This window comes from Schistocerca gregaria, chromosome 7 (genome assembly GCF_023897955.1).
Source record: "Schistocerca gregaria isolate iqSchGreg1 chromosome 7, iqSchGreg1.2, whole genome shotgun sequence".
NCBI classification, from domain to species: domain Eukaryota; kingdom Metazoa; phylum Arthropoda; class Insecta; order Orthoptera; family Acrididae; genus Schistocerca; species Schistocerca gregaria.
In genome coordinates this window covers 426084832-426110801 of record NC_064926.1, presented here as the reverse complement: position 1 = coordinate 426110801, position 25970 = coordinate 426084832, and the positions used below count along the sequence as shown (strand labels likewise).

Below are 25970 nucleotides of genomic sequence, written 5' to 3'. Positions count from 1 at the left end.
TGAACCTTTGAGACACTAGCTTGAATGTCAACCAGACTTCTGGGTGGCAAAGATTATGTAAGGACTCAAACACTGGCCTGTGAAATGCAATGGGAACAAAAGGGTGTGATCTGCCATGTGACACTTCATAGTACAATTTCATGTTCTCGCCAGGAATGTTGACTTGCCGTAACTTGAGTGCTGCAGTGTTGTCATGCAATATGGTGTGTAGCTCAGAATCTTCTTGTTGCACCCTGGCAAGTGCCATCCTGTCCACAGGCTGTGAGACACTGACCACTCGAGAGAGGCAGTCCACAGCCAAATTAGTGACGCCTGATATAAGGTAATTCCAATTGGCTGTACTGCGGTGGAGAGCAAGTGTTGCTGTTTTTATTGAAGGCATATGTTGAAGGCTTGTGGCCAGTGAATATCACAAACTCTCATGTCTCAACCTGTGGTTGAAAGTGCTTGACTTCTTGATATATGGCTAAAAGTTCCTGATCATATGTGCTTCATCTTTGTTGTGCAGGTGACAGCTTGTGCAAGAAATAAGCCAGCGGCTGCGAGGCATCATCCACCCATTGTTGGAGGGCTGCACCAATGGCTAACCGACTGGCATCCACCACTAACGCCAGATAAGCTTTGAGCTTGAAGTGTGCCAGCAATGCTGCTTGTGCTGGGCTCTTTTTGGTTACTTCGAAAGCCACATTCATCTCCTCAGTTCACTGCATAGTAGAGCTGCTCTTAACCTTGGAACAAGCCAGTGCTGTGTCAACAGCGCCTATTGTTTGGCAGTGCATAGTAAACGATGGAGCTAAAAATTGAGTGTTCCTAAGTATCTGCGTAGCTCTTTTATTGCAGATGGCTTGGGTAATTGCAGTATGGCTTCAACCTTCTCAGAAAGTGGTAATGAGCCTGAGAAGATATTCAATGACTCAGGAAATTGACTTGATGTTGGCCAAACACATATTTATCTGTGTTTAACACCACACTGTACTTCTCAGGATGCTCAAAAACTTCTCTCGGGTGCTGGTGATGTTGTTCCTTGGACGATGAATACACCAACACATCGCCCACATATACAAAACAAAAGTTCAGCCCATGTAAGACAGAATCAATAAACCTCTGCCAGGTTTGAGCAGCATTATACAGACCAAAGGTCATAAACTTGCTTTCATACAACCCAAATGGCATAATAATAGTGGTCTTTGGAATGCCATTTGTTATCACAGGAATCTGGGAATACGCTTTTGCACAGTCTATAACACTGAATACAGCAGCTCCATGCAGTGCATGGCTATAGCCTTTTAGTAGTGGCACTTGGTAGCAATCAGGCATGGTCCGTGAGTTGAACACTCTGTAATCGCCACATGGGCGCCAGGATTTTCCCTTTTTGGGTACTAAATGCAGTGCAGATGACCATAGAGGGTCAGATGATACCTTCTTGTAACATCATGTTGAATTCTGTTTTAGCAATGGAAAGGTGTCCTGGAGCCAATAATCTCGGCAGGCAAGGCACAGTCCGTAGTTTTTATGTGGTGGACCGTATTGTGCAATACTTGCTGTGACACACATGGAGGCCTTGTTAAGGTCGGGAACTCATGTAGCAGCAAACAATACTCCTCATCTGCAACATGTATAACCTTGATGTTGTATGTTCTGGCATCACAATGGTACCCAGTGGTTGTGAGTCCAGTAACACTGTCTATTAGGTGGGAATTCGCTACATCCGATAGGAGCTTATAGTGAGCTAATAAATCGGCACCAATTATTGCTTTGGCCACATCTGCTACAGTAAAGACCCACGTGAATTAACAGTGGAGCCCCAAATGCAATTCTTCACACTGTGTGCCATACTTTGCAATTGCTGAATTATTTGTAGTAGACGAGCTAAATGCAGTAGATGGCATGCAACAGTGCAGTGATGATCTGGGCAGGATACTAAGGTTGTACCCTTTGTTTATTAAATACTTCTAGCCTGATACTCTGTCAGTAAGAGTAGGTGCTGGGATGATGTAGTTGAGCAATTGGTGGCACCTATTTCCAACCACCATTTGCATTTGGGTAGGCACAGGGGCTACTGCACTTTTTAGCCTGCTCACCAAATCTTCTGTGGTATCAACAAGTGGTCAGACCAGCATCTGATACAAATTGAGTTAATGAATGGCTCCTAGATCATTTGTGGCTATGTCCTTTGTAGTGACTATGACCTTCTTGTGACAACAATGTGCCAATCTGTGCGCCCAGTGCATCAACTTTGGTGGACAGAGCATTGTAATCTGCATGTGAAACGAGAAGGGCCATGGACACAACACTACTAGACACTGTCACAGCACTAACCTATTTATCTGGAGTGATGGCATCTGTGATGTGGTTGGCCAGTTCCGCAACAGAGTTCAGAGACATCTCTGTCTGTGATGTGACGATCACCTTTACCTGCAGCAGCAGAAAGCTTCTCCATAGCATACGCTGGGCACTGTTCCGATGTCCATCTTGCTGTGGAGATGATGCAGGTACTGAGATGGTTTTCTGTAGCCTATATCTTCCTGAGTCAGCACTTGTCTGATACGGTCTTCCTGCAATGCTCCAACTCTACGAATAAGCTCAGTCTTTAATCTTTCATACACATTTTCGGTCAGTGGTGCTGTGATTATATGTTGAACTTTGGAAGCATAGCATTGCTTGAGCTGACTCACTATTAATGCAAACTTAGTTGCATCCACTGTAATTCCAGCATAGCAAAAGCTGGCCTCAACCTGGGTGAACCACAGAACTGGATTATGTGGTCAAAATGGTGGGAGGTGAACAGCCAGTCTCAATACTGCAGGCAATTCCATTCTGTAATCAATTTTGTTGCAGGACCGGTTTTCTCAGCATGAATCACATTGAGCTCACCACTGATGGGTATATTTTTGTTGGACTTATTAAATATTCAAACATGCACTGAGAATATACTTGCACAGTTTATTACTTGGTATTACAGAAAAAGAAGCACAGTTGCTATAGTTAACTTGTAACAACAAAACAGTAACCAAAGAACAGAATAAACATAAAAACAAAAGTTATAACTCCAAGGAGTAGGCAACAACATTATTCAGCACTCCAAGCAGCGGATTCAAACTTGGTGGTTTGCGCCATTCATTTGTTACTGTGCAGTCACTGAATTTGTGACAGGACTGTATCTACGGATGGAGCGAACAGAACTAACATGTGCAGCCACAGTAGTTAACATGAGTAGTGGTCACTACATGCTTATAGCATTGGCAACAATGAAAACAATAAATGAAAATGGTCCAATGATGACATATACACTCCTGGAAATTGAAATAAGAACACCGTGAATTCATTGTCCCAGGAAGGGGAAACTTTATTGACACATTCCTGGGGTCAGATACATCACATGATCACACTGACAGAACCACAGGCACATAGACACAGGCAACAGAGCATGCACAATGTCGGCACTAGTACAGTGTATATTCACTTTTCGCAGCAATGCAGGCTGCTGTTCTCCCATGGAGACGATCGTAGAGATGCTGGATGTAGTCCTGTGGAACGGCTTGCCATGCCATTTCCACCTGGCGCCTCAGTTGGACCAGCGTTCGTGCTGGACGTGCAGACCGCGTGAGACGACGCTTCATCCAGTCCCAAACATGCTCAATGGGGGATAGATCCGGAGATCTTGCTGGCCAGGGTAGTTGACTTACACCTTCTAAAGCACGTTGGGTGGCACGGGATACATGCGGACGTGCATTGTCCTGTTGGAACAGCAAGTTCCCTTGCCGGTCTAGGAATGGTAGAACGATGGGTTCGATGACGGTTTGGATGTACCGTGCACTATTCAGTGTCCCCTCGACGATCACCAGAGGTATACGGCCAGTGTAGGAGATCGCTCCCCACACCATGATGCCGGGTGTTGGCCCTGTGTGCCTCAGTCGTATGCAGTCCTGATTGTGGCGCTCACCTGCACGGCGCCAAACACGCATACGACCATCATTGGCACCAAGGCAGAAGCGACTCTCATCGCTGAAGACGACACGTCTCCATTCGTCCCTCCATTCACGCCTGTTGCGACACCACTGGAGGCGGGCTGCACGATGTTGGGGCGTGAGCGGAAGACGGCCTAACGGTGTGCGGGACCGTAGCCCAGCTTCATGGAGACGGTTGCGAATGGTCCTCGCCGATACCCCAGGAGCAACAGTGTCCCTAATTTGCTGGGAAGTGGCGGTGCGGTCCCCTACAGCACTGCGTAGGATCCTACGGTCTTGGCGTGCATCCGTGCGTTGCTGCGGTCCGGTCCCAGGTCGATAGGCACGTGCACCTTCCGCCGACCACTGGCGACAACATCGATGTACTGTGGAGACCTCACGCCCCACGTGTTGAGCAATTCGGCGGTACGTCCACCCGGCCTCCCGCATGCCCACTATACGCCCTCGCTCAAAGTCCGTCAACTGCACATACGGTTCACGTCCACGCTGTCGCGGCATGCTACCAGTGTTAAAGAGTGCGATGGAGCTCCGTATGCCACGGCAAACTGGCTGACACTGACGGCGGCGGTGCACAAATGCTGCGCAGCTAGCGCCATTCGACGGCCAACACCGCGGTTCCTGGTGTGTCCGCTGTGCCGTGCGTGTGATCATTGCTTGTGCAGCCCTCTCGCAGTGTCCGGAGCAAGTATGGTGGGTCTGACACACCGGTGTCAATGTGTTCTTTTTTCCATTTCCAGCAGTGTATAATTTCACTTACCTTACTCGTCATTGATATCTTCATTCTGAACAACTCTGGGTGATATGTATACTGCCGGTAGAAGTCCTTTTTTTCCATAGTCTGTGTTGCAGTTTAGCAATATCTCTTAAGAAAATTGACAAAGTTTCACAGGGAAGTTTTATACAGTGTAAGTGCAAACTGTGGAAGTAGAAGTATTGAAAGATATACAGTGCATCTTGGCCTCCTGTTCGTCCTTCCCTCTGGATGGATGATTTCTGAGATTTCCATAATCATTTGATGTACTGTGTGTGCACAGACGGGTCATCAGAAGACGCAAATTCAACAAAATGGTTTACAAACTCATGGTGAAACCTTTCTTCCTTTAAAGTGTTGTTCGATTTCCATCCATCTGTAATGACTTTGGTGCCAGTCATGATAAAGTTCTTAATAAGAGACGCTAAAGTTTGTTTGGTCCTGGAATACACTTCCACAATGAAACATTTTCTTAAGTCTCTTTCAATGCATCCGAATACCCTAATCTGTTCAGTTTAGTTCTTGAGAAGTCATACTTTCATGTATTTTTGAGTTATGTATGACCCATCTATTTCTGCAATGTTATTGACACTACCTATTGGACTACTGTCATTAGTCACAATGACTTAACACACCGTAACAGTCACAAGCAATATTTTTCAACAGTCCAGTTTCCAGCACTGTGTTTTCCAGTATGTAATCTTTAATCCAACAGGAAACCTAAATGATGCTCTGCTGCATTTTCAGTTCAGAATTAACAAACTGTGTTTTTCCTTATACTCGTTCTTTCTGACATTTGCTACAATACACCTGTAACGGGAACTCACAATTGCTACTTTTTTAATCAAGTTTGATGCAGTTCTCCCCATAACAATCTACACACTTTCTAATGTCTTGACTTGGCAGAAGATGGTACTCTCAATGGAAGTCCAAACAATTTTTGATGGTACTCAACATAGCAATCAAATCATGCCTCACGGCAACTGGCCTAACCTGATCTTGAAGCCGTGGCTGCAGCTGGTGATGCCCAGTCATCTCATTATCTAGCATGGACCTAGCATTGGGGTGATGCTACTGGACTCTGAATGAATTTGCCTCAAAATTCACAGACATTTATGTGGCTCTGAGGTGCATTTTTAGCCAGCTCCCTGTCACATAGCTCACAACTTGGGTATTGCCCTGGTGTGGTGACACTGCCCTGTCCACTTTGGCTATTATTGCAGCATGGTGCAGGTTTCGCCAAGCACACAGCTGGCCCATCTCACAGTCTTTTTGCATATTTTTTGCCCTCATCCACACATTGCCACACTGTGCTTACCATCCTGTGGTTTACAGTGGCTTACTTACAAATTTCTCTAAAAACTGCACAGTGACACTACACAGTAGACAGGTATACTCAGTTCGTATAACAGAACTGATATATGTTCTGTCACTGACCACTGGCTGCATCTCTCAAGCATCTGGTGTAAGACTACTGGAAGTAAGTCTTACACATATTAGGCTTTTTGTTGTGAATGAAACTCACACAATATAGAGAATCTTAAGTTTGTTTGCTGACCACTGTGCTAAACACTTAGTCCATATAGTTCTAGTATCAAATCTCACTGGACTGTTGGTTTTGAAGTACCTGCCAGTCATGCTATTAAGGACCACTATACAGTAGTTGCCACACACAATAAACACTTAAAGATAGTGTCACAGAGCTGAAAAGTGTCTGAGACAGTGTAATTAACATTCTATCAATAATAGAACCACACAAAATCAAGCATGCCTTGACAATATTTTTGCCAATTTTAAAACAGCAGCAGAATTGGGAAATATGACAGTATTTCCATTTCCAGATCATAATTCTGTGTTGCATTAGCTACCATGACTGGTAAACACAGTTTAGTGACCTATAGCTCATAATAAGATGTACAAAAAAGGCTTGTGAGAAGTGCTAACTGTGCTCAACAAAATCTACACCACACAGCAGTAATAGCCATGGTGGGCAGGATGATTCACCACACTGATGAAAGACCAATGTTGTGAGCTAGGTGACTGGGAGCCGCATAATAGTGCAACAGATGCACCTCAGAGCCATATAAATAGCTGTGAACTGTAAGGCAGATTAATCCAGAATTCAGCAGCACCACCATAATGCCAGTGTCCTGCTAGGAGACAAGATGACCGGGCGCCACCAGCTGCAGCCATGGGTTCAAGACAGGGTTGGGCCAGTTGCCTCCTGCTCTGAGTATTCTTTTGGGAAAAGGTGCCACAGTGACGCTAACCAGCTGTCTGTGCCTCTGGTCACCAGACAGTTGCCAGGGAGCAGCAGCTCATGTCCTGTGCATAGCAGTCTTCACTTGTCTCCACGATGGACCCGAGCTGAGCTTGAGTCACCAGGTTCTGCAGTGAAATGCAGTTACAGCAGAAAATGGAGAATGCTGCTGATGTCAGGGACTTGGCTGACTGTCAGGCCACAAGCCACTGATCACCCTTATGTCAGCAATGCCTATGCATGCATCCAGTGCAGAGACCAGCCACCTGCTAGCCATCTCTGGCCTAAGGAGGATCTGCAGTGAATTGACGCATGATGCACGGAATGGCAATTGAAGCTCAATGTAGACAAGTGTAATGTGATGTGAATACATAGAAAGAAAGGTCCCTTATCATTTAGCTACAAAATAGCAGGTCAGCAACTGGAAGCAGTTAATTCCATAAATTATCTGGGAGTACGCATTAGGTGTGATTTAAAATGGAATGATCATATAAAGTTTATCGTCGGTAAAGCAGATGCCAGACTGAGATTCATTGGAAGAATCCTAAGGAAATGCAATCCGACAACAAAGGAAGTAGGTTACAGTACACTTGTTTGCCCAATGCTTGAATACTGCTCAGCAGTGTGGGATCCGCACCAGGTAGGGTTGATAGAAGAGATAGAGAAGATCCAATGGAGAGCAGCGCGCTTCGTTACAGGATCATTTAGTAATTGCAAAAGCGTTACGGAGATTATAGATAAACTCCAGTGGAAGACTCTGCAGGAGAGACGCTCAGTAGCTCGGTACGGGCTTTTGTTAAAGTTTCGAGAACATACCTTCACCGAAGAGTCAAGCAGTATATTGCTCCCTCCTACGTATATCTCGCGAAGAGACCATGAGGATAAAATCAGAGAGATTAGAGCCCACACAGAAGCATACCGACAATTCTTCTTTCCACGTACAATACGAGACTGGAATAGAAGGGAGAACCGATAGAGGTACTCAGGGTACCCTCCGCCACACACCGTCAGGTGGCTTGCGGAGTATGGATGTAGATGTAGATGTAGATGTAGAAAATGGAGTGGTGTGATTCTTCTTCACATTACTCATGATTCAATGTGTATCTGAAATTTAATAAGACATTTCTCTTTACCACCAGTGTGTCACTGGGCCCACAGACCCATCACTCCACCACTCAGCCTACTGAGTGCTGTTTGCACTCTGCAGTATCTAAGTTATATAAGTAGGTTCTGTTCTGATAAGACTAATGTAGCTAGGCATGTCTCAAAAGTTGGGATCTCCAGATCTGTCATTAATGATAAAATTTTCAGATCTTGTAAGTCCCTTGCTGACAGAGACTGCCTTGGCCAATGTTACAGTGACACACATTATACTTTAAGTAACATGTCAGGAAAGATAATATTTGATAGGTTTCTTAATCCACTTTCGACACAATTTAATGAGAGCTTTCCATAAACAAATGCAAAATAATTGGACAATGGAAAATCCAGGATGGAATGTAACAATATTATTATGAAAAGGATAGTTGGTACACACCATATAGTGGAGAGGCTGAGTCGCAGATAGGCACAACAAAAAGATTGTCAGAAAATGAGCTTTCAGCCAACAAGGTCTTCATTGGAGATAGAAAACACACACACACACAAACACACACACACACACACACACACACACACACACACACACACACACACACGACCGCAATCTCTGGCTGCTGACACCAATATATTTTCATAATATTGTTTCAAAATAGTTGCCAAAGCCTTGGAAACCATGGTTCCAAACAAACAAAATAAAACTAAATGTCTGGTCAATTTGAAAAACCATGTTATGCTGTTGTATTGTATGTCTAATGGTCTGAAGACTGACCATGCAAGATTATCCTGTGTTAAATGTAGTAATGAGTATGAAAACGCCATTGTGGAAGCTAAAAAGCACATAACTGCAGCAGTGTAGAGAATTCCTCTAATAAGTGAAAACTGCATGGGAACTGATACAGAGTGTTGCTGCAGATGCTAGATGATTTTTTTGGTAAATCTATTGAAGAAAGGGAAACACCTATTATCAAACCTGATATCAATTCACCAGAGTTACTTAAAAATGGTTGTAGATCATCAACAAATAAAAGTATGTTTACATTCTCCTAGGTCTCACCTAGTTTCATCCTAAGAATAGTAAAGCTATTGAAATCATCAGACAGTGGAGATAGCTGTGACATATTTTGCAACATACTAAAGAAGGTAAAGACTGTATTGTGTACTCCTAAACATGTTGTATAAACAAGTATAAATCTGAGGGGCATTTTCCTAATGAGCTTAAAGGGACTAGGGTATGTAAATAGGAAGATATAGATTCCCTTCAAGTCACTGGCTAATTTCTATAGTGCCAGATTTTTCCAAGGTACTGCAATGTGTAACTTACCAACAGTTAACTGTTTACTTTGAACATTTAGGAATAATTAGTGTAACAGACTCTGTAGTCAAATATTTATATCGAGTGATTCATGATAAAAGCTTTGCTCAAGAAACTTTTTCGTATGCGTAAGGCACACACTACTTCTGGAAAAATGGGATTAGAGATAACTGCATTAAACTATTAAAATCTACAAAAATTTAAACAAGTTATCTGTGTTGGCAAAGAAATGTCTAGTATAGAGCAATTCAAGATAGGTGTTCCAAACGGATCTCTACTATGCCCTTTCTCATTCCCAATACTGATTAATGATATACCATCATTTATTAAGTCCAGTACAGTGTTGTATGCAGATGATACAATTTTCTTTACCACTACTAATGATTTTAGTAGCTTTAAAACTGATATTGCAAAGATAAGGATAGTTGCTACTCGCCTTATAGCGGAGGTGCTGAATTGCAGATGACACAACAAAAAGATGGTCTGAAAGTGAGCCTTCAGCCAGAAAGGCCTTCATCAAAAATAGGCAAAACACATGCACGCACACACACACACACACACACACACATGCCACATGCAAACACAATCACACACAGTGACCACAGTCTCTGGCTGTTGGTCCAAGAAGCCAGAGACTGTGGTGTGTGTGTGTGTGTGTGTGTGTGTGTGTGTGTGTGTGTGTGTGTGTGTGTGTCAGTGTGGTGTGTGTGTGTGTGTGTGTGTGTGTGTGTGTGTGTCTTCTGAATAAGAAATTCAAATCATAAAAGATGGATACTTATGCTTTAAAGTGAGCAGAATTTTGAAGCTTGTGCCATAGATATAGAAATTCATGGGAAATTCATAGTAATAAGCACAGTGCACATGGCTCCAGCAAATGATCCTGTATTACTTAAGAACCAATAGATGTGTTGTAGTATCGATAGATGAGGTGGCACAAATACAAGCAGACATCTACAAAAAGGTGCTGCAAGGCAGGTTGGGCTGTGTCATTCTCACCATGACACAGTTGCAGTATTTTAGGGCTTGACGAACAAAGATATTGTGTGATCTGTGTGCCTGCAGGGGTCGTATAATGAGGCATGCAGTGTTCTGCTTGACACTGCAAATGAGCATAGTGGGCTCCTTTTCCATTGACCATTGAGTTCGTGGTACAAAGTCTACCAGTAATGTGAGAGGTACACTGTGTTAAATTTCAGCTAAGAAGACATGGAGGTTTTGCCATATATGCTGAATGCATGTCTAAGAGCATCCACAGCAGGGATTCCATCAGATTACCCCCATGACACATGAGTGCTTTTTAAGTATGCTCTGCTAGCACTCCAATAAGCCATTGCTTTGAGATGCTGTGGTTTGGAAGTGCTGAACACCACACAAGTTACAGAGCTTGATGAAGAGTGCCAATTTGAACTGACGGCCAGTTTGAATTGGTAGTCTTGATCAGTCATAATAGTGGTAGGGCAGCCAAAATGAGAAATCCATTAGTGAACAAATGCCTTCGCCACGGATTCTGCCACGGCGTCAAAGAGTGGCACGACTTCCATCCAGTAGGCAACTCGAGTGATGGCCAAAAGAATGTAATGGACGCCTCCTGTTTCAGGGGGGAGGATCCTGATGAGATCTAGGTGAACTTGCTGGAAGTGCTGTTGGGTACTGAATAGCAGCCTTGCTTTGGCTACATGTGCTGACTCATTTTATTAGAATGTTGGCAGGCTTTACAAGCTTGGTTCCAATGATTGCAATCAAGTTTGATGTTTGGCCACAGAAAATGATCTGTGACAAGTCTAGCTGTTAGTGGACACACAGATATGACAGCCAGTGCTGTTAGTAGAAAACAGTCTTCCACATAACGAATGGGACTCCCGGGAAACCGGTACTTGTCGTAATCACAAAAATCCTCTTCCTGCAATTTTCCTTAATAAATAAAATGCTTAATATGGCTCTTTAACATTATATTATTCACACATACACATATAATACATCGAAATCGCAATACTGCATGTCTAAAATTGCACATCCTCATCATCTTTCTACATACAAGAGAGTTAGACTGTGTCTGTCTAAAACAAAGAACTGTACGACAAATTGAATGAGAAAATGTATTTCATTTGTCTGTGCCTTATTGTGCATTCATAATTAATGTCTTTGCCAACCCTCTGGTCACTTGGTGTTTTAAATATATGTTTTATAAATATTAATTTTACAGCATCCTGGGGATCTTTCATCATGTACATACACAGATTCCACCTTCAGTGACACTTTTCAGAGTAAAATACACAGCTGGAAAAAAATTAGTACACCTGGAAACATGTCAATTTTGATCCAGTAATGCCATATGCCACCCAGGGGATAGTAAATGTACTGATAATGGTTTCAGTGTTGTACACCAACAGATACAGTAGTGGCACACCTACCAGAGAATGCTCAGAGCCTGAAGGCTCAGTGTGGTAGCAAATTTGTGAAGCAAGCAGGCAACCATGCCATGGAGACACTTGTAAGACCTGCTGTGGCAGATCGTACAAATACTACAGAAGAGACAGGAGGGTTTGTGAGGCCAGATGTGTCAGCAAGAACTATTGCAAACTGGTCATTAGCATTGGGAATACAGGCACGCACATGTATAGCCCATATTTCACTCATTCCACAGCACTGACCTGCATGGCTCAGATGGTGCCAACAGAGCATCAGTTGGAAGTTGGAAGGGTGCACCATGATCTTCGGCAATGGTAGCAGATTCTGCCTGCATGCAAGTGATGGTCATTTGCACATGCAATGTAGACTTGGTGAGCACTGTCTCACAGAGTGCATTCGTCCAAAACACAATGGCCCCAACTCAGGTCTTATGGTGGGGTGCAGCAAGCTACAGCTCTTTTTCACCTTTGGTATTTCTGGAGGGGACACTAACCAGCATTTGGTACATGTAGAATGTTGTTAAGTTCATCCTTTTACCATTCTTGCAACAGGAAGGTAATGCGTTGTTCGAACAGGATAATGCTCAACCATACACTGCCCATGAAACTCAATGTGCTCTGCCAGATGTGCAGCAACTTCTATGGGCAGCATGATCTCCAGACTTGTCTCCAATTGAGCATGTGTGGACAAGAAGTGATTTGTGTGACTCATCAACCAACAACTCTTGTAGAACTACATGTATAGGTTCAGCAAGCACTGAATAAAATATCCCGGGACAGTATTCACCTCACCAAATATTGATGTAGTTGTTACAGCATGGTTGTATACTTGGTACCTCAGAACCTCTTGTGCTATTGATCTGTAGACATAATCATTTGATGTATTCCATATGCACTGTTGCAAAAATAAATCTTGAGTGAATTGGAAACCTCTAAAAGGGTCTAGGAACTAGTTTTCCCTGCAGATTATTTATTCCACATGGACATACCAAAGCAAAACAAAACTATACAATTTTGCTTAATAACTATAGTGTAATAGTCAGATCATGCAAACCGGCATCGACTGCTATCTGTGGCTTGTGTATGAGGCTCCATAAACAGAAACATCTCAAGAATTGTACTTGCCAGCTCTTTAATCTGATTTATTATTTTGGCATCTGGAAACTTAATTCATCTGATGGTACCTCATATAAATCTGAAGCTTATTTGGAGATACCTTCATTTGCTTTAGTTGTTCTTTTCTCCTAGTTTCTATTTTTAATAATTGTGGACAATAATTGCAATTGCAGACAAGTGATAAAAAAGAAGAGGATGCAGCTCCGTTTGTCATCTTCATCAGTCCTTATGAAAGATAATAACTTCTGTTTCAAATCCCACTTAACCAATAATGCCCTTCTTGTGTGCAAAGACAAAAAAGAAATGTAGATTGTATTTGAACTTACCGAAATGTTGGGGTAATCCCAGATTACAGAAGTATCACCCTCGCATGTTATAGTATAATTTTCTCCAGGGTTTACTATAATTTCTGAGAGATTTGTAGACGTTATTACAGGAGAATCGCTCCTTCCATGAGAGGTGTCTGATAGCTCTGTAAGAGAATGAGTAATGTTAATTATGTCTGTTCAAATGCAATTACTACACTGAAGACATGCAGCTTTATGAACCAATATGAGCAATGGCCATAATCCAAATGTCCTTTACATGCAGTTCCATTTAAAGTGTTCCCTTTGAAACTGGTTGAGATGGCCTCATGCTCACTGACCAGTCTGGTTTTTCACTGTTTATTATTGACAATGTTTGAGATTCATTTCTGGTCCCAGTCAGTGAGGATCTTTTAAGGACCACTGTTTTTATACCATGTTACATGACTATAAGTGTTACACTATTCCTTGCAGACAGATTGAACAGTTTACACAGATACACCAACTTCATTCATGGTGTGGTCATCTGCACATCCAAACAAAACAGCTCATTTTGGGCATGCTCCACACAAGTTACTATGCTCATTCTACAAAACTGACTGGCATGCACACACCACTTCACAGTGTGGATAAGGAAATATGAACTTTCTTACATGACTCTCTGATATTTATAAGGTGCTCTGTATTTGGTCAATAATATACAATGTTTTTTTATTATGACATGTTCACTTCACAGGCATTATTGACAGTAATAATAATTTTTTTATAACAACATTTCTATTAGTAAGTATTGATAGATGAAAAAAATAACGTTCTGGAAAATTTCAAAAAGATGAAGGATTTTTGGAGATATTACATGTTGTTGATGATTTTATAACTGCCATGGTATTAAGTTGAAGTTTGACAAGAAACATGATGAGACACAAAACAGTTTCATTACGTTAGGCTTCTCTGTTTAAAATGTGGGTTGACTAATTTCAGAAGAAACTGGTGAGATGAAATTTTTAGTAGCATCAGTTTAGATTATGGGCCTTGTGGTTCTGACTTACAGTGTTGAAATTCTAATACGTTATGAATTTGAGAAATTAACAATGTTGTGTGGCTTTTGATTATTTTATCAAATATTTTAGCCACATCCTCTTCTCAAGGAATGTCTGAGAGCACACAGACATTCATGTCATATACTTAGAATATTCTTTTACCTGGGCTTCACTCAGGAAAGTGCTGTATCCAGCGGTTACAATGGAACATAAATTGTTTGCTCAGCAGAGCAGAGCTGCATGCTCTGTACAGCATTGTAGGAGTGGGGCACTTCAAAAAACACTACGCCTCTTGCTCTTAACTAACACCAACCAGCAAACCACTGCCTATATCTACAGAGAAATGTAGGAACACACAAGGCAATATACACCCTACACTTAATCATAGAAGAAAGCACTCTGTCTTCAGGCCACAACTGGCCCATCGGGACCATCCGACCACCTTGTCATCCTCAGCTAGGGATGCAGATAGGAGGGGCCTGTGGTCAGTGGTCAGCACACCACTCTCCCAGCTGTTATGTTGTTTTTCTTTGACTGGAGTCGCTACTATTTGGTCAAGTAGTTCCTCAATTGGCTGAGTGCACCCCCAAAAAATGGCAACACCACATGACAGCCAGGAGGGTCACCCATCCAAGTGCTGGCCATGCCCCACAGTGCTTAACTTCGGTGATCTGATAGGAACTGGCGTATGCACTGCAGTAAGGCTGTAGCACATCGGAGAAGAAAGGCAAACCTTATTTTATAATAGCATTTGTAGGTTTAGAGAAAGCTTTTTATGGTATTGGCTGGACTATACTCTGAAATTTTGAAGGTAACAGGGATAAAATACATGAAGCATAAGGTTATTTTGAACTTGCATACAAATTAGACTGCAGTTGCAAGAGTTGAAGAACATGAAAGGGAAGCATTAGCTGTGAAGGGAATGAGATAGGGTTGTCAGAACAGTCCTGTTTTGTAGCCTATCCCCAATGTTATTCAGTCTGTACACTAAGCACACAGCAGAGGGAACCAAGTAGAAATCTGGAACTGGAATTCATATTCAGAGAGAAGATGTAAAACATTTGAGATTTGTGAGAGACATTGTAGTTTTGTCAGAGATGGCAAGGGACTTGGAAGAGTAGTTTAACAGAATGGATAGTATCTTGAAAATAGCTTATGAGATGCACATCAATGAAAGGGTGCATCATGGGATCTCACCCTCACTCCAGTTGCAGTTAAAATTGGCAAGATGTGATGTTGGCAATCAGCCAACAGGTATTTGAACATTTGGCTGTGGATTCAGTCTGGCTCTGGATGATGATGATGATGATGATGATGGTTGGTTTGTGGGGCACTCAACTATGTGGTTATCAGCGCCCATACAAATTCCCAACCTTTGCTTAGTCCAATCACACCACTTTCACAATTGATGATGAAATGATGAGGGCAACACAAATACCCAGTCATCTTGGAGCAGGTGAAAGTCCTTGACCCTGTTGGGAATCGAACCTGGGACCCTGTGCTCAGGAAGTGAGAATGTGACTTTGAGACCATGAGCTGTGGACTCTGGCTCTGGAGCCATGTCAGGGAAAAGGTCTATGCACTCAGAAAATCCCATTCACTAAACAGAGCATTATATGGCTCCAACTGACATATAATGAAAGGCAAGTGAATTCACTCCTTGTGCTGCCTGAGGAAACGAAACGCAGGCTGATAATTCTCAGATGCATAGGCTCAAGCATAGCGCATAGAAAAATGTTCAGTGATAGCATTTGGGTAATTTTAGTCAACCCATTACTCAGGGAGGCACCAGGTAAACCTGTGATGGGCTAGTGTCCCCAGAGGCATTGCACATATGCCCAAACCTGTGAAGGAGGAGTCCATGGTCCAGTGATAGACACACACTGTTCCCAGCTTTCATGCTTCTGTCTTGTTACTAGGTGGTGGGCCAAAACATGGAGCTGTTTGAAGACAATGAGGTGCTCCAGTGATGGATGTCACTTATGGCATTGGAGAACCTGTCTGTGATCTTTAATGGTCATGGTGATTTCGTAAGTCCATCAGGATACTATCTTCTGATGCGGGGGATCGTGAGGAATAGGGGATCGCTTATCGTGGTACCAATAGAATGGCTCCAGTTGTGTGTGTGTGTGTGTGGGGGGGGGGGGGGGGGGGGTTCTTTTTGTTTTGTTTTAGGATACAAAAAACAACTGGAGTCATACATGCACAAGTCAAAACTATAGAACACAAACACAGAGGGGAGGGAAATAACTATATGTCATACCCAATGAAAAGAATAGGAGACAGCTAAAAAAAGGCACATGGAAAAAGGGTTGAATAAACATCATACAAAAATTATGGTTCAAAACTAAAAATTAAATGGCCTTCACCATATTGCCTCAGTGGATAAAAAGTAAAACATGGTCGACAGCCCACCCGTCATTCGCTAAAAAGGCTGATAAATCAGATGGCAAACCCAAGCTGGAATGTAAATGGTTAAAAAAAGGGCATTCCAGCGGGAAATGGCGGACAGTTAAAATTTGGGCGCAATGTGTTCAAAGCCACTGAGCAAATGACAATGGCTAAAAAGGCAGTGCCCAATATGCAGCTGAGTTAAAATAATCTCCTCCCTGCGGGAGGGCTGAGAGGAGGTTGTCCAAGGCACCAGGAGAGGCTAAATAAGCCGAAGCTTATTCCTGTGAAGGGAGGAACATTGGTGATGCCAAAGGGACACCACCTCGTAATCATTGTAGGGAATATAGGTACTTGTAGGATGAGGTATGAGGACTACAGCCTTGGCAGCAGCATCAGCAGCCTCAGTTCCTGGCAGACTGATATGACCAGGAACCCACAGAGACATGACATTAGCTCTACCAAGAGTGAGCAAGTGACAATTTTCCTGGACCCACTGCACTAAGGGATGAGCAGTGTACAGCACACAGAGACTTCGGAGGGCACTGAGTTAGTCTGAGCAGAGGACACAATTGGGAAGGCTGTGTCACCAGATGAACTCTGTGGCCCGATACAAGGCAAAAAGCGTGGCTGTAAATACTGAGGAATGTGCTGGAAACCGATATCTAAAGTCACGGGTGCCAAGTTAAGCCGCCATAGAAAAGTGGTGAAAGCGGACTCCAGGAGGTAAGAGAGAAGAGGGACGAGCCCCATACTGACGATCGAAGGAATCATTAAAAAAGGAGGCATAGGAGGGGTGGCCACGCATGACAGACAAACAGCATGCATACCTGCTGAGGAGAAAGTCACGGCGGCAGGATAGTGGTAGTTCAGCAGCTTCAGCATACAGATTCTCAACTGGGTTGGTGTAAAAGGCACCCGTGGCCAAACAGATGCCATGATGATGGATAGTGTTTAGACAGTGAAAAAGGGATGGGCATGCACATACATAAACAATGCACCTGTAGTCGAGTTCCGAACAGACAAGGGACTGGTACAAATAGAGGAGGGTGGTTCAATTGGCACCCCAGAAAATACCACTGAGGAGACGTGGGATATTAAGGGACTGCGTACAGAGGGCTGCCAGGTAAGATACACGGGAGGACCAAGAGAGTTTCCTAGCGAGCAGGAGCCCCTGGAATTTCGTAATGTTAACGAACGGAAGGGCAATAGGCCGCAGATGGAGAGATGGTGGGAGAAACTATTTGCTCTGCCAGAAATTCACGCAGTCGGTTTTGTCAGGGGAAAAGCGAAAGGCATTGTCGATGCTCCAGGCGTGAAGACGATCAAGATAGCGCTGAAAACGCCGCTCAGTGAGACAGGTCCGTGGAGAACTGCAATAGATGGCAAAATCATCGACAAAAAGGGAGCTGAAGATGCGAGGTGAGAGACAGGCCATTATAGGGTTAATGGCGATGGCAAGTATGATGACGCTCAGGACGGAACCCTGAGGCACACCATTTTCTGGATAAAGGTAGAACCCACACACACCTTGAAAACTTAGTCTCGAAAAAATGCTTGAATAAAACAGGGCAGGCTCCCACAGAAGCCCCATATGTAAAGAGTCTGGAAGATACCAGTTCTCCAGCAGGTTTCGTAGGCCTTCCCCAAATTGAAAAACACGACCACAGTCTGGGATTTCCGCAGAAAACCATTCATGACATGGGTGGACAAAGTAAAGAGATGGTCAGCTGCAGAACGCCGCGCTCGAAATCCACACTGTGCATCCGTTAGTAAATGGCGAGACTCGAGCCACCACACCAGCTGGGCATGAATCATAAGTTCCATCACCTTGCAAACGCACCAGGTATGAGAGATGGGGCGGTAGCTAGAAGGAAGGCTTTCGTCCTTACTGGGCTTAGGTACGAGTATGATGGTGGTTTCATGCCAGCGTCCAGGAAATGTTCCCTCAGACCACATGCGGTTGTACATGTTAAGCAGAAAATGCTTGCCCACAAGAGAGAGGTGCTGCAATATCTGAATGTGGATGGTGTCTGGGCCTGGGGCGGAGGATCGGGATGAACTGAGAGCATGATCTAGCTCCCTCACATTAAAGGCGGCATTGTAGCACACGTGATTCTGAGAAGAGAAGGGTATCGCCTGAGCCGCCTCCACCTGTTTTCAATGGTTGGCGGCAGGGTGATAGTGGGAGGAGCTCTGATCGTCCGCAAAAGGCTGGGGAATGGATCTTGGTTCCAGAGAGCCGTCAGAGCCCACATGACAGAGGAAGGTGTGGAACTGTTAAAAGAACTCGTGAATGAAATCCAGCTAGCTCTTTGCTATCCCCAAGAACTCGACAACACTTTGCACGCATCTGTTTATAATGAATGCAGTTTTCCAGCATAGGGTGACAGTTAAAAATGCAGAGAGCACGTCTCCGTGCGTGAATTGAAGTTGCGGCATGCCTCAGTCCACCAAGGGACTGGAACACGACGTGGTAAAAAGGAAGTGCGAGGAATGGAATGTTCTGCAGCAGTAAGGATAAGGTTGGTGAGATAGTCCACCTGGTCATCACAGCTGGGGAAATCTTGTTCTTCGAAGGTCGCTAGGGAGGAGTAAAGCTGCCAGTCAGCCTTAGTAAGCTGCCATTTGGGTGTGCATACGGATGGGGTAGGAGTCAGCAGACGGAGAACACACGGGAAATAGTCGCTTGAGTAGACGTCAAAAAGAAAGGACCACTCAAGACGATGTGTAAGCTGGGAAGTGCAAAAGGATAGGTCCAAATGGGAACAGGTGTGTGAGGAGTCGGAAAGGAAAGTGGGTGCTCCAGTGTTAAGGCAGAACAGGTTAAGTTGGTTAAGGTCAACCAAGAGGGCACCTCTAACAGGTCCTGGGAGAACCCCAAAGGGGATGATGTGCATTAAAGTCACCGAGTAGCAAAAACAGGGGTTGGGATGGGGGAGGGGGGGGGGGGGGTAGCTGCCCAATAAACTGAAGAAAGTCTCTCCTGGTGACAGCGAATGACGGAGGGACATAAATGGTACAGAGGGAAAAAGTCAGGCAGGGAAGAAAAGGGCGAACTGCAACAACTTGAAGACAGGTAGTCGGGAGATGGGTTGACTATGAAAGTCACCCTGCATGAACAGCATGATGCCCCCATGAGATGGAATGCCGACCTCAGGGGGAAGGTCAAAACGAATCGGTAAGTAATGTGAAAGATCAAAGCAGTCGTGTGGGCGTAATTTCGTTTTCTGAAGGCAGAGTACAAGGGGATGCTGCAGTGCTAGAACCAGTTGTAAATCCTCTTTGTGGGCCCAAAAGCTGCGAACGTTCCATTGGAGGACAGTCATGAGGAGGAAGAGATGTAGGGATGTTAACTCAGCGGCCGCCGAGTGACAGCCGGTGTAGAGTCGCTACTAGAAGGCACAGAAGCAGGAGGATCCTGCTCCATGGGGTCCACAGAAGCATTGGCGTGCTCGTGCAGTCGGTCTGTGGAGCCCAACACTGAAAAAAACGGTTGATGGTGTGCACCGGCGAGACAGAGGCCAGCCAGGCTAAGGGACCACGTGGCGACACCGTCGAGCTGGATTTCGAGTTGGCGAAGGAGAAGACCGTTTGTCTTTAGCGGACTTCTTTGAGCCTTTCTGGTTAGAGGAATACTTGGGTGTTGTGAGGCTCAAGGGATGGAGGAAGTCTTCACAGAAGTACTCCTCCTGTCCTCTCCTGCATGCTGGTTGTGTAGTGGGTGGCTTCGTCCCTTGTGTCGAGAGGTTAACGGTCTGTTGCACAGCAGGATGGGGGGGATGATGATGCTACCTTGACACTGGGAGATTTCACAACCTCAGAGCCGAATTTGAGGTCATGTCTGTGTGGCCACATCCTTCATGGAGCGAGGGGTAACAAGAACAGAACTATAGGTGCCACACGGGAGAACACAGAGTTTACGACTAGCCAGTAACTTGCGATCTACTGGGTAAGGCACTTTTTCCTTCACCTAAATCTCTTGAACAGTCCGCTCATCTAGATACACGGGACAATCCCGAGAGGAGGCGGCATGGCGGCATGCAGTTGATTCGGCAGGGAGAAGGAGGTGGACATTCACCCTCGTGTGCATCCCTGCCACAGAGTACGCATTTGGCTGGGTGTCGACAACATGTTCAAGTGTGGTTGAAATGATGACACTGATAGCAGTGCATCGGATTCGGAATGTACGAACTGTGATAATTTCATAGCCTGCTTTGATCTTGGACAGCAGCACCACCGTATCAAAGATGAGGAAAAGAGTGTGGGTGGGCACCAAGGAGGAAATTACCTTTTTCATTACACGATGGACAGCAATGACACCCTGATCAGAGAGGTGAGATCGTATTTCAGCCTCAGTTACACCATCAAGCAGCCTGGTGTAAATTACACCACGGGAAGAATTCAAAATTCTATGTGACTCGACACAAACAGGGTAGCCATGGAGAAGCGAGGCAGCAAGCAGTTGCTGTGTTTGAGAATCAGAAGCCATCTTCAAAAGCAAAGTGCCATTCCATAAACGAGTGCAGGATTTCACAGGGCCACCAATTGCATCAACACCTTTGTGGATAATAAATGGATTTACCATGGCAAAAGACTGACAGTCTTCAGTACGTGACACCACAAGGAACCATTTAACATCAGGAAGGGTCTTTGAATCAGTAGCCTCATTACGTATATGTTTCGTAAACATCAATGGGGACGACGATTGACTCATCATGAGGAAATCCCCCATTGTTGCCAGCATCTCTGATGGTGCACTCCTTCCAACTGGGGGCCCCTTCACAAGGGTGTGCACCCGCCTTAGGAGATTGTTCACACCTCAGGTCACACCTCCCAAACACTTGATGGAGGTACCAATCAGCAATTTGGGAATATTACAGCTCAGGCAGTCACCCCTCCCTGGGCCTGGCCTGTACCAGGGGGTATGTGCGAACCCTACCTGTTGACCCAGGGATGGGACTTATGCATTATCCAGTCACCCGTTACACGTCAGATGCATGGGCCGGCCTTCAGTTGTGCACAGGGAGGAAGAAGAAAAAAAAGATCCTCAAACACCAAAGCAGAGGAACGAGAGAAGGGAAACAAAGAAAGGAAAAGGGAGCCAAAAACAAAGTTGAGACTGTTCACACATCAGCGACAGAATGCAGAACGTTCCCAATAATGCCCCAGACATGTTCCCCAAGGGAGGGGAAAAAGCATAGCAAGACTATAAACTTGTAGCATGGAAGGAAAAAAGTGCTGCAAGGGCTGGGACCTTGTGGTAGCCAAGCACAAACCTGCCAAAGAATGGTGAGCCCCTTGTGGGGCTCCAGTTGTGTGCTGACAGTCACATCGGTACCTGCACATGGTGGGATGCTTATGGTGAAAACAGTGGCAAAGGCACCCGAGTCAACATTGTCAAGAACCCATCCAGTTTGAAAACCAGGCAAGTGATACTGAGGAAGAAACAAGACAATCAAAAAATGATCACTGTCACGTAAATGACCGAGCAGTTCTAGGCGCTTCAGTCCGGAACCGTGCTGCTGCTATGGTCACAGGTTCGAATCCTGCCTCAGGCATGGATGTGTGTGATGTCCTTAGGTTAGTTAGGTTTAAGTAGTTTTAAGTCTAGGGGACTGATGCCCTACGATGTTAAGCCCCATAGTGCTCAGAGCCATTTGAACTATTTGTCACACAAATCATAATGGACTCTCCAATGGATAGAGGGGAGAAGACCGGGCTGTCAGTGGGAAGATCAATGGCTGACACTACACTTATGTGTGTGGAGTAACCAGCACTCCAGAGACAGATTAATGTCTACAAACGAAGTTCTGATAGCCAGTGATCCTAGTTTCATCCCACAAAGGGTCATGGGCGTTGAAGTGACCCCAAATCAGGAAGGATGGGGGAGCTGAGAAATCAGGGTAGACAATACGTTCTGAGACACTTCACTATTGGGAGGTATATACACATTACAGATAGTAAAATCCAGAGGTATCCTCACATGAACAGCGTCAGCCTCAAAGGGCATATCAAGTGGCAAGTGTTCACTGTAGATGGAGTCCAGAATGTATATGCAAATTCCACCTGAAGCTCTGTCATAGTCAGCTTTATTCTTAAAATAGACTCAATAGCCATGAAAGGAATAGGTTAGCAATACTGAAAACCAAGATTCCTGGAGGGCAATGCAGCAAGCAGAGGAAACACATAAGAGTGTTGTAGCTCAGCTAGATGGTGGAAAAAACCGCTACAGTTCCACTAGAGGGTCATTGATATGAGTATCTTGTGAGGGCGTGAAGGGGCCATGGAGGAATGTCAAGCTCCACAGTGGCCTGCTGCCACTGCTCACAACGATGTAGCATAAATACACAACAGTTCTAAAACAGGTTTTGTGTGTGTGTGTGAGGGGGGGGGGGGGGGGATACAGCGCCATAGGGACCATCAGAAACTCTGTCTCAGGTACAGTGTTGGGGCATGTGAGGTCAAGGGGCATGGGGACACTGGAACTTACTTCATGTTGGAGGTCTCCTTTTTGGCCCTCTTCTTCCTGTTACAGTTTCAGGGGCAGAGGAGGAATGTGAAGCCTCATAACCAACAACCTATGGCTCTTTCTGTCACTGGCTGGTATCCAATAGCAGTTCAGCAGAATGCTGGGAAGAAAGTATCCTGAAGGACCCCTTCCTGGAGAGAGACACCAGAGGAGAGTGTTGTTTCTCTGAAGGACCCCTTCCTGGAGAGAGACACCAGAGGAGAGTGTTGTTTCTCCAGCTGAGGGTTGGTGATCGACATCTCTGGTGGATCGGGAGTCAATAATATCAAAGTGAATGTGGGGGAAACAATATGAGAAGGGCTCACAATCCTCATGGGAATGGGAGTAGTTGAGTGACCCCAAGGACCCAACGTAGAAGGCATGAAGGGTGAGGGAACTGTTTGAGGATGACATCATCATATTCATAGCTAATGTTAATGTTATGATAATATTTAGTCTTGATTGCTGATGAGTCTTGAAATCTTGGAGTTTCGTTTCTCCTTGGAAGAGAAGAGAAGAATCCAGTGAACAGGGAGAACGGTGCTCCTCCCAGTTAACATAAATGGGGGAAAGGGCACATGTAAAGTTTGTAGGCAACTGATGTGCTCAGGGCATGCAGATGGGGTTAGCATTACAACCCAAAGACGTCTGCCCAAATTTCCATCATCTGAAGCACTGCATGGAAGAAGCGTCGTACTGTTTTAATCATACTGATAAAACATCATTTTTGAGATAATGAGTCACCTCCAAAGATGAAGATAAAAGTCCCAGTGTTAACCCTGTTGTTGTATGATCCTCATTGGACACAGCAAAGAAAATGCATATCCTGTCATGCCGAATTGCTTGCAACTTGTCATCGGTCTGTAAAAGAAAGTCACAATGGTAGATGATACCCTGTACCATATTAAGATTGTGGGGTGTAATGGTTATAGGAATATTATATAGTTTGTCACATGTGAGAAGCGCCTGCAACTGAGTGGGGGATGCTGTTTTCATAAGAATTGAACCACTTTTCATTTTTCAAATAGCTGATACATCCCCAAATCTGTCCTCAAGATGTTCAACAAAGAATAATGGTTTTTTAGCCATAAAGGACTCACTGTTGGTTCTAGAACAAGATAAGAATTGTGAGGAGTTTTCATCCCCTTGGCTCTTAGCCCCATATTTCTCCCATGGTGTAGCCAGGGAAGGAAAGATTGTGGCATCATCTCTCTCCACATTGAAGTAATTCTTTTCTTCAGCAAAGACTGTTGGGACCAGGCAGTCACCAGCAGAAGAAAGTTTATGCTGCTTCATTGGCAAGTCATCAAGCGTGGCACCACCCACTCTGAATTCAGGCTCTCCCCATTGGTACTGCCCAGCCACAGCAGTGGCAACCTGCCTGGTTAACTGCCCCAATGATGATGGGACATACTTTTTTGTATATGTGAGGAGTTCCAGCTCTGGCACCAATAGTGCAATCCCTACACAGTCAGGGAGCTACCACTGTGCAGGTACTTGATGAGCCCCCACATAATGGGGTGGCTAATGGGTTTGTTGGGTATTGGGCCAAAAAGGAAGTACGCAGATTGAAAGGCAGGAAATGGGGAATGTGCATCACCTTGGGCGAGCTTCACTGCACAATCCTCTCTTCTGTAGAAGTAGGAAGGGGAGTGGTAGGTCAAATCTGACAAGAGGGGGGGGGGGGGCACATAGTGAAGGATGAAAAGTTGTTTAAAGCATTGGAAGAGAAAAGAATGTGTGTCCAAAATGATAAGCCAAAACAAAACACGATCAGCACCAAGAAGACCATACAGTGGAAGAGCAATAAGAGACGAAGGACATCAAAGTGAGGCATTAACTGAGGAAGGAGTCAGACAGGACTGTAGTTCACCCATGTTCTTCAGTTTGTACATTGAACAAGCAGAAAAAGAATCCAAAGAGAAATTTGGAAAGGAAATTATAGTTCAGAAAAAGAAATAAACACTTTCAGGATTACTGATCTCATTGTAATTTTGTCACAAGCAGCCAATTATTCGGAATAGTAACTGAATGGAATGGCTTGTGTTTTGGATGTAAGTGTAAAAAAAGTAATGGAATGCAATCGAATTATATGGTATGATGCTTAAGGAATTAGATAAATAAAAAAGATACTGGAAGTAGTAAATGTATTTTGTTGTTTGGGTAGCTGACAATGGCGGAAGTAAAGAGAAAATGAAATGCAGACTTGCAATAGCAAGGAAAGATTTTCTGGACAGGAGACATAATGTAACAGTAAACTTAAATTTAAGAGTTAGAATTCTTTTTTTTGAAAGTTTTGCCCTGTGTGGAAGTCAAACATGGCCAGTAAACAGGACAACCACATAAAAAAAAACCACGCATTGCGAATGTATTGCAACAGAAGAGTGCTGAGGATTAGAGGGTTGGGTCTAGTCACTGATGGAGATGTACCTGCACTGAATCTTATTGTCAAAATCTTTATGACACAACAGGCGTGTGTGTGTGTGTGTGTGTGTGTGTGTGTGTGTGTGTGTGTGGTATAAAATTGTGAAGCCAGACCAAGGGTTAACTACAGTACGCAGTTTCGAGTGAATTTAGGTCAATAGGTTACGCAGAGATGAAGATGCAAAGGATACAGGGTGCGGCACTTAAATGCCGACAAATTTCAGTTTGAATTTCCCGCCATATCGTAGTTCCACCGGAGGTTGCGACTGTCGTTCCTGAAAGGCATAAACAGTCAGAACCTGAAAATGGCCGAGACATTACAGACAAGTGCAGAGTACAACCCAGGAGCCGCGATTATCGAAAGTCTTCGCGCTGGGCGTTCG

The 25970-nt window shown here is 44.4% G+C and overlaps 1 protein-coding gene across 1 annotated transcript in view; it reads right to left on the bottom strand.

Moving 5' to 3' along the window:
• LOC126282035 (vascular endothelial growth factor receptor kdr-like) overlaps window positions 1–25970 on the bottom strand; it is a 234689-nt gene that overhangs the window by 128228 nt on the left and 80491 nt on the right. Inside the window, exon 2 of the mRNA XM_049981447.1 lies at window positions 13243–13388. Within this exon, the coding sequence (XP_049837404.1) occupies window positions 13243–13388 (146 nt within the window). The remainder of the gene's footprint in view (window positions 1–13242; window positions 13389–25970) is intronic.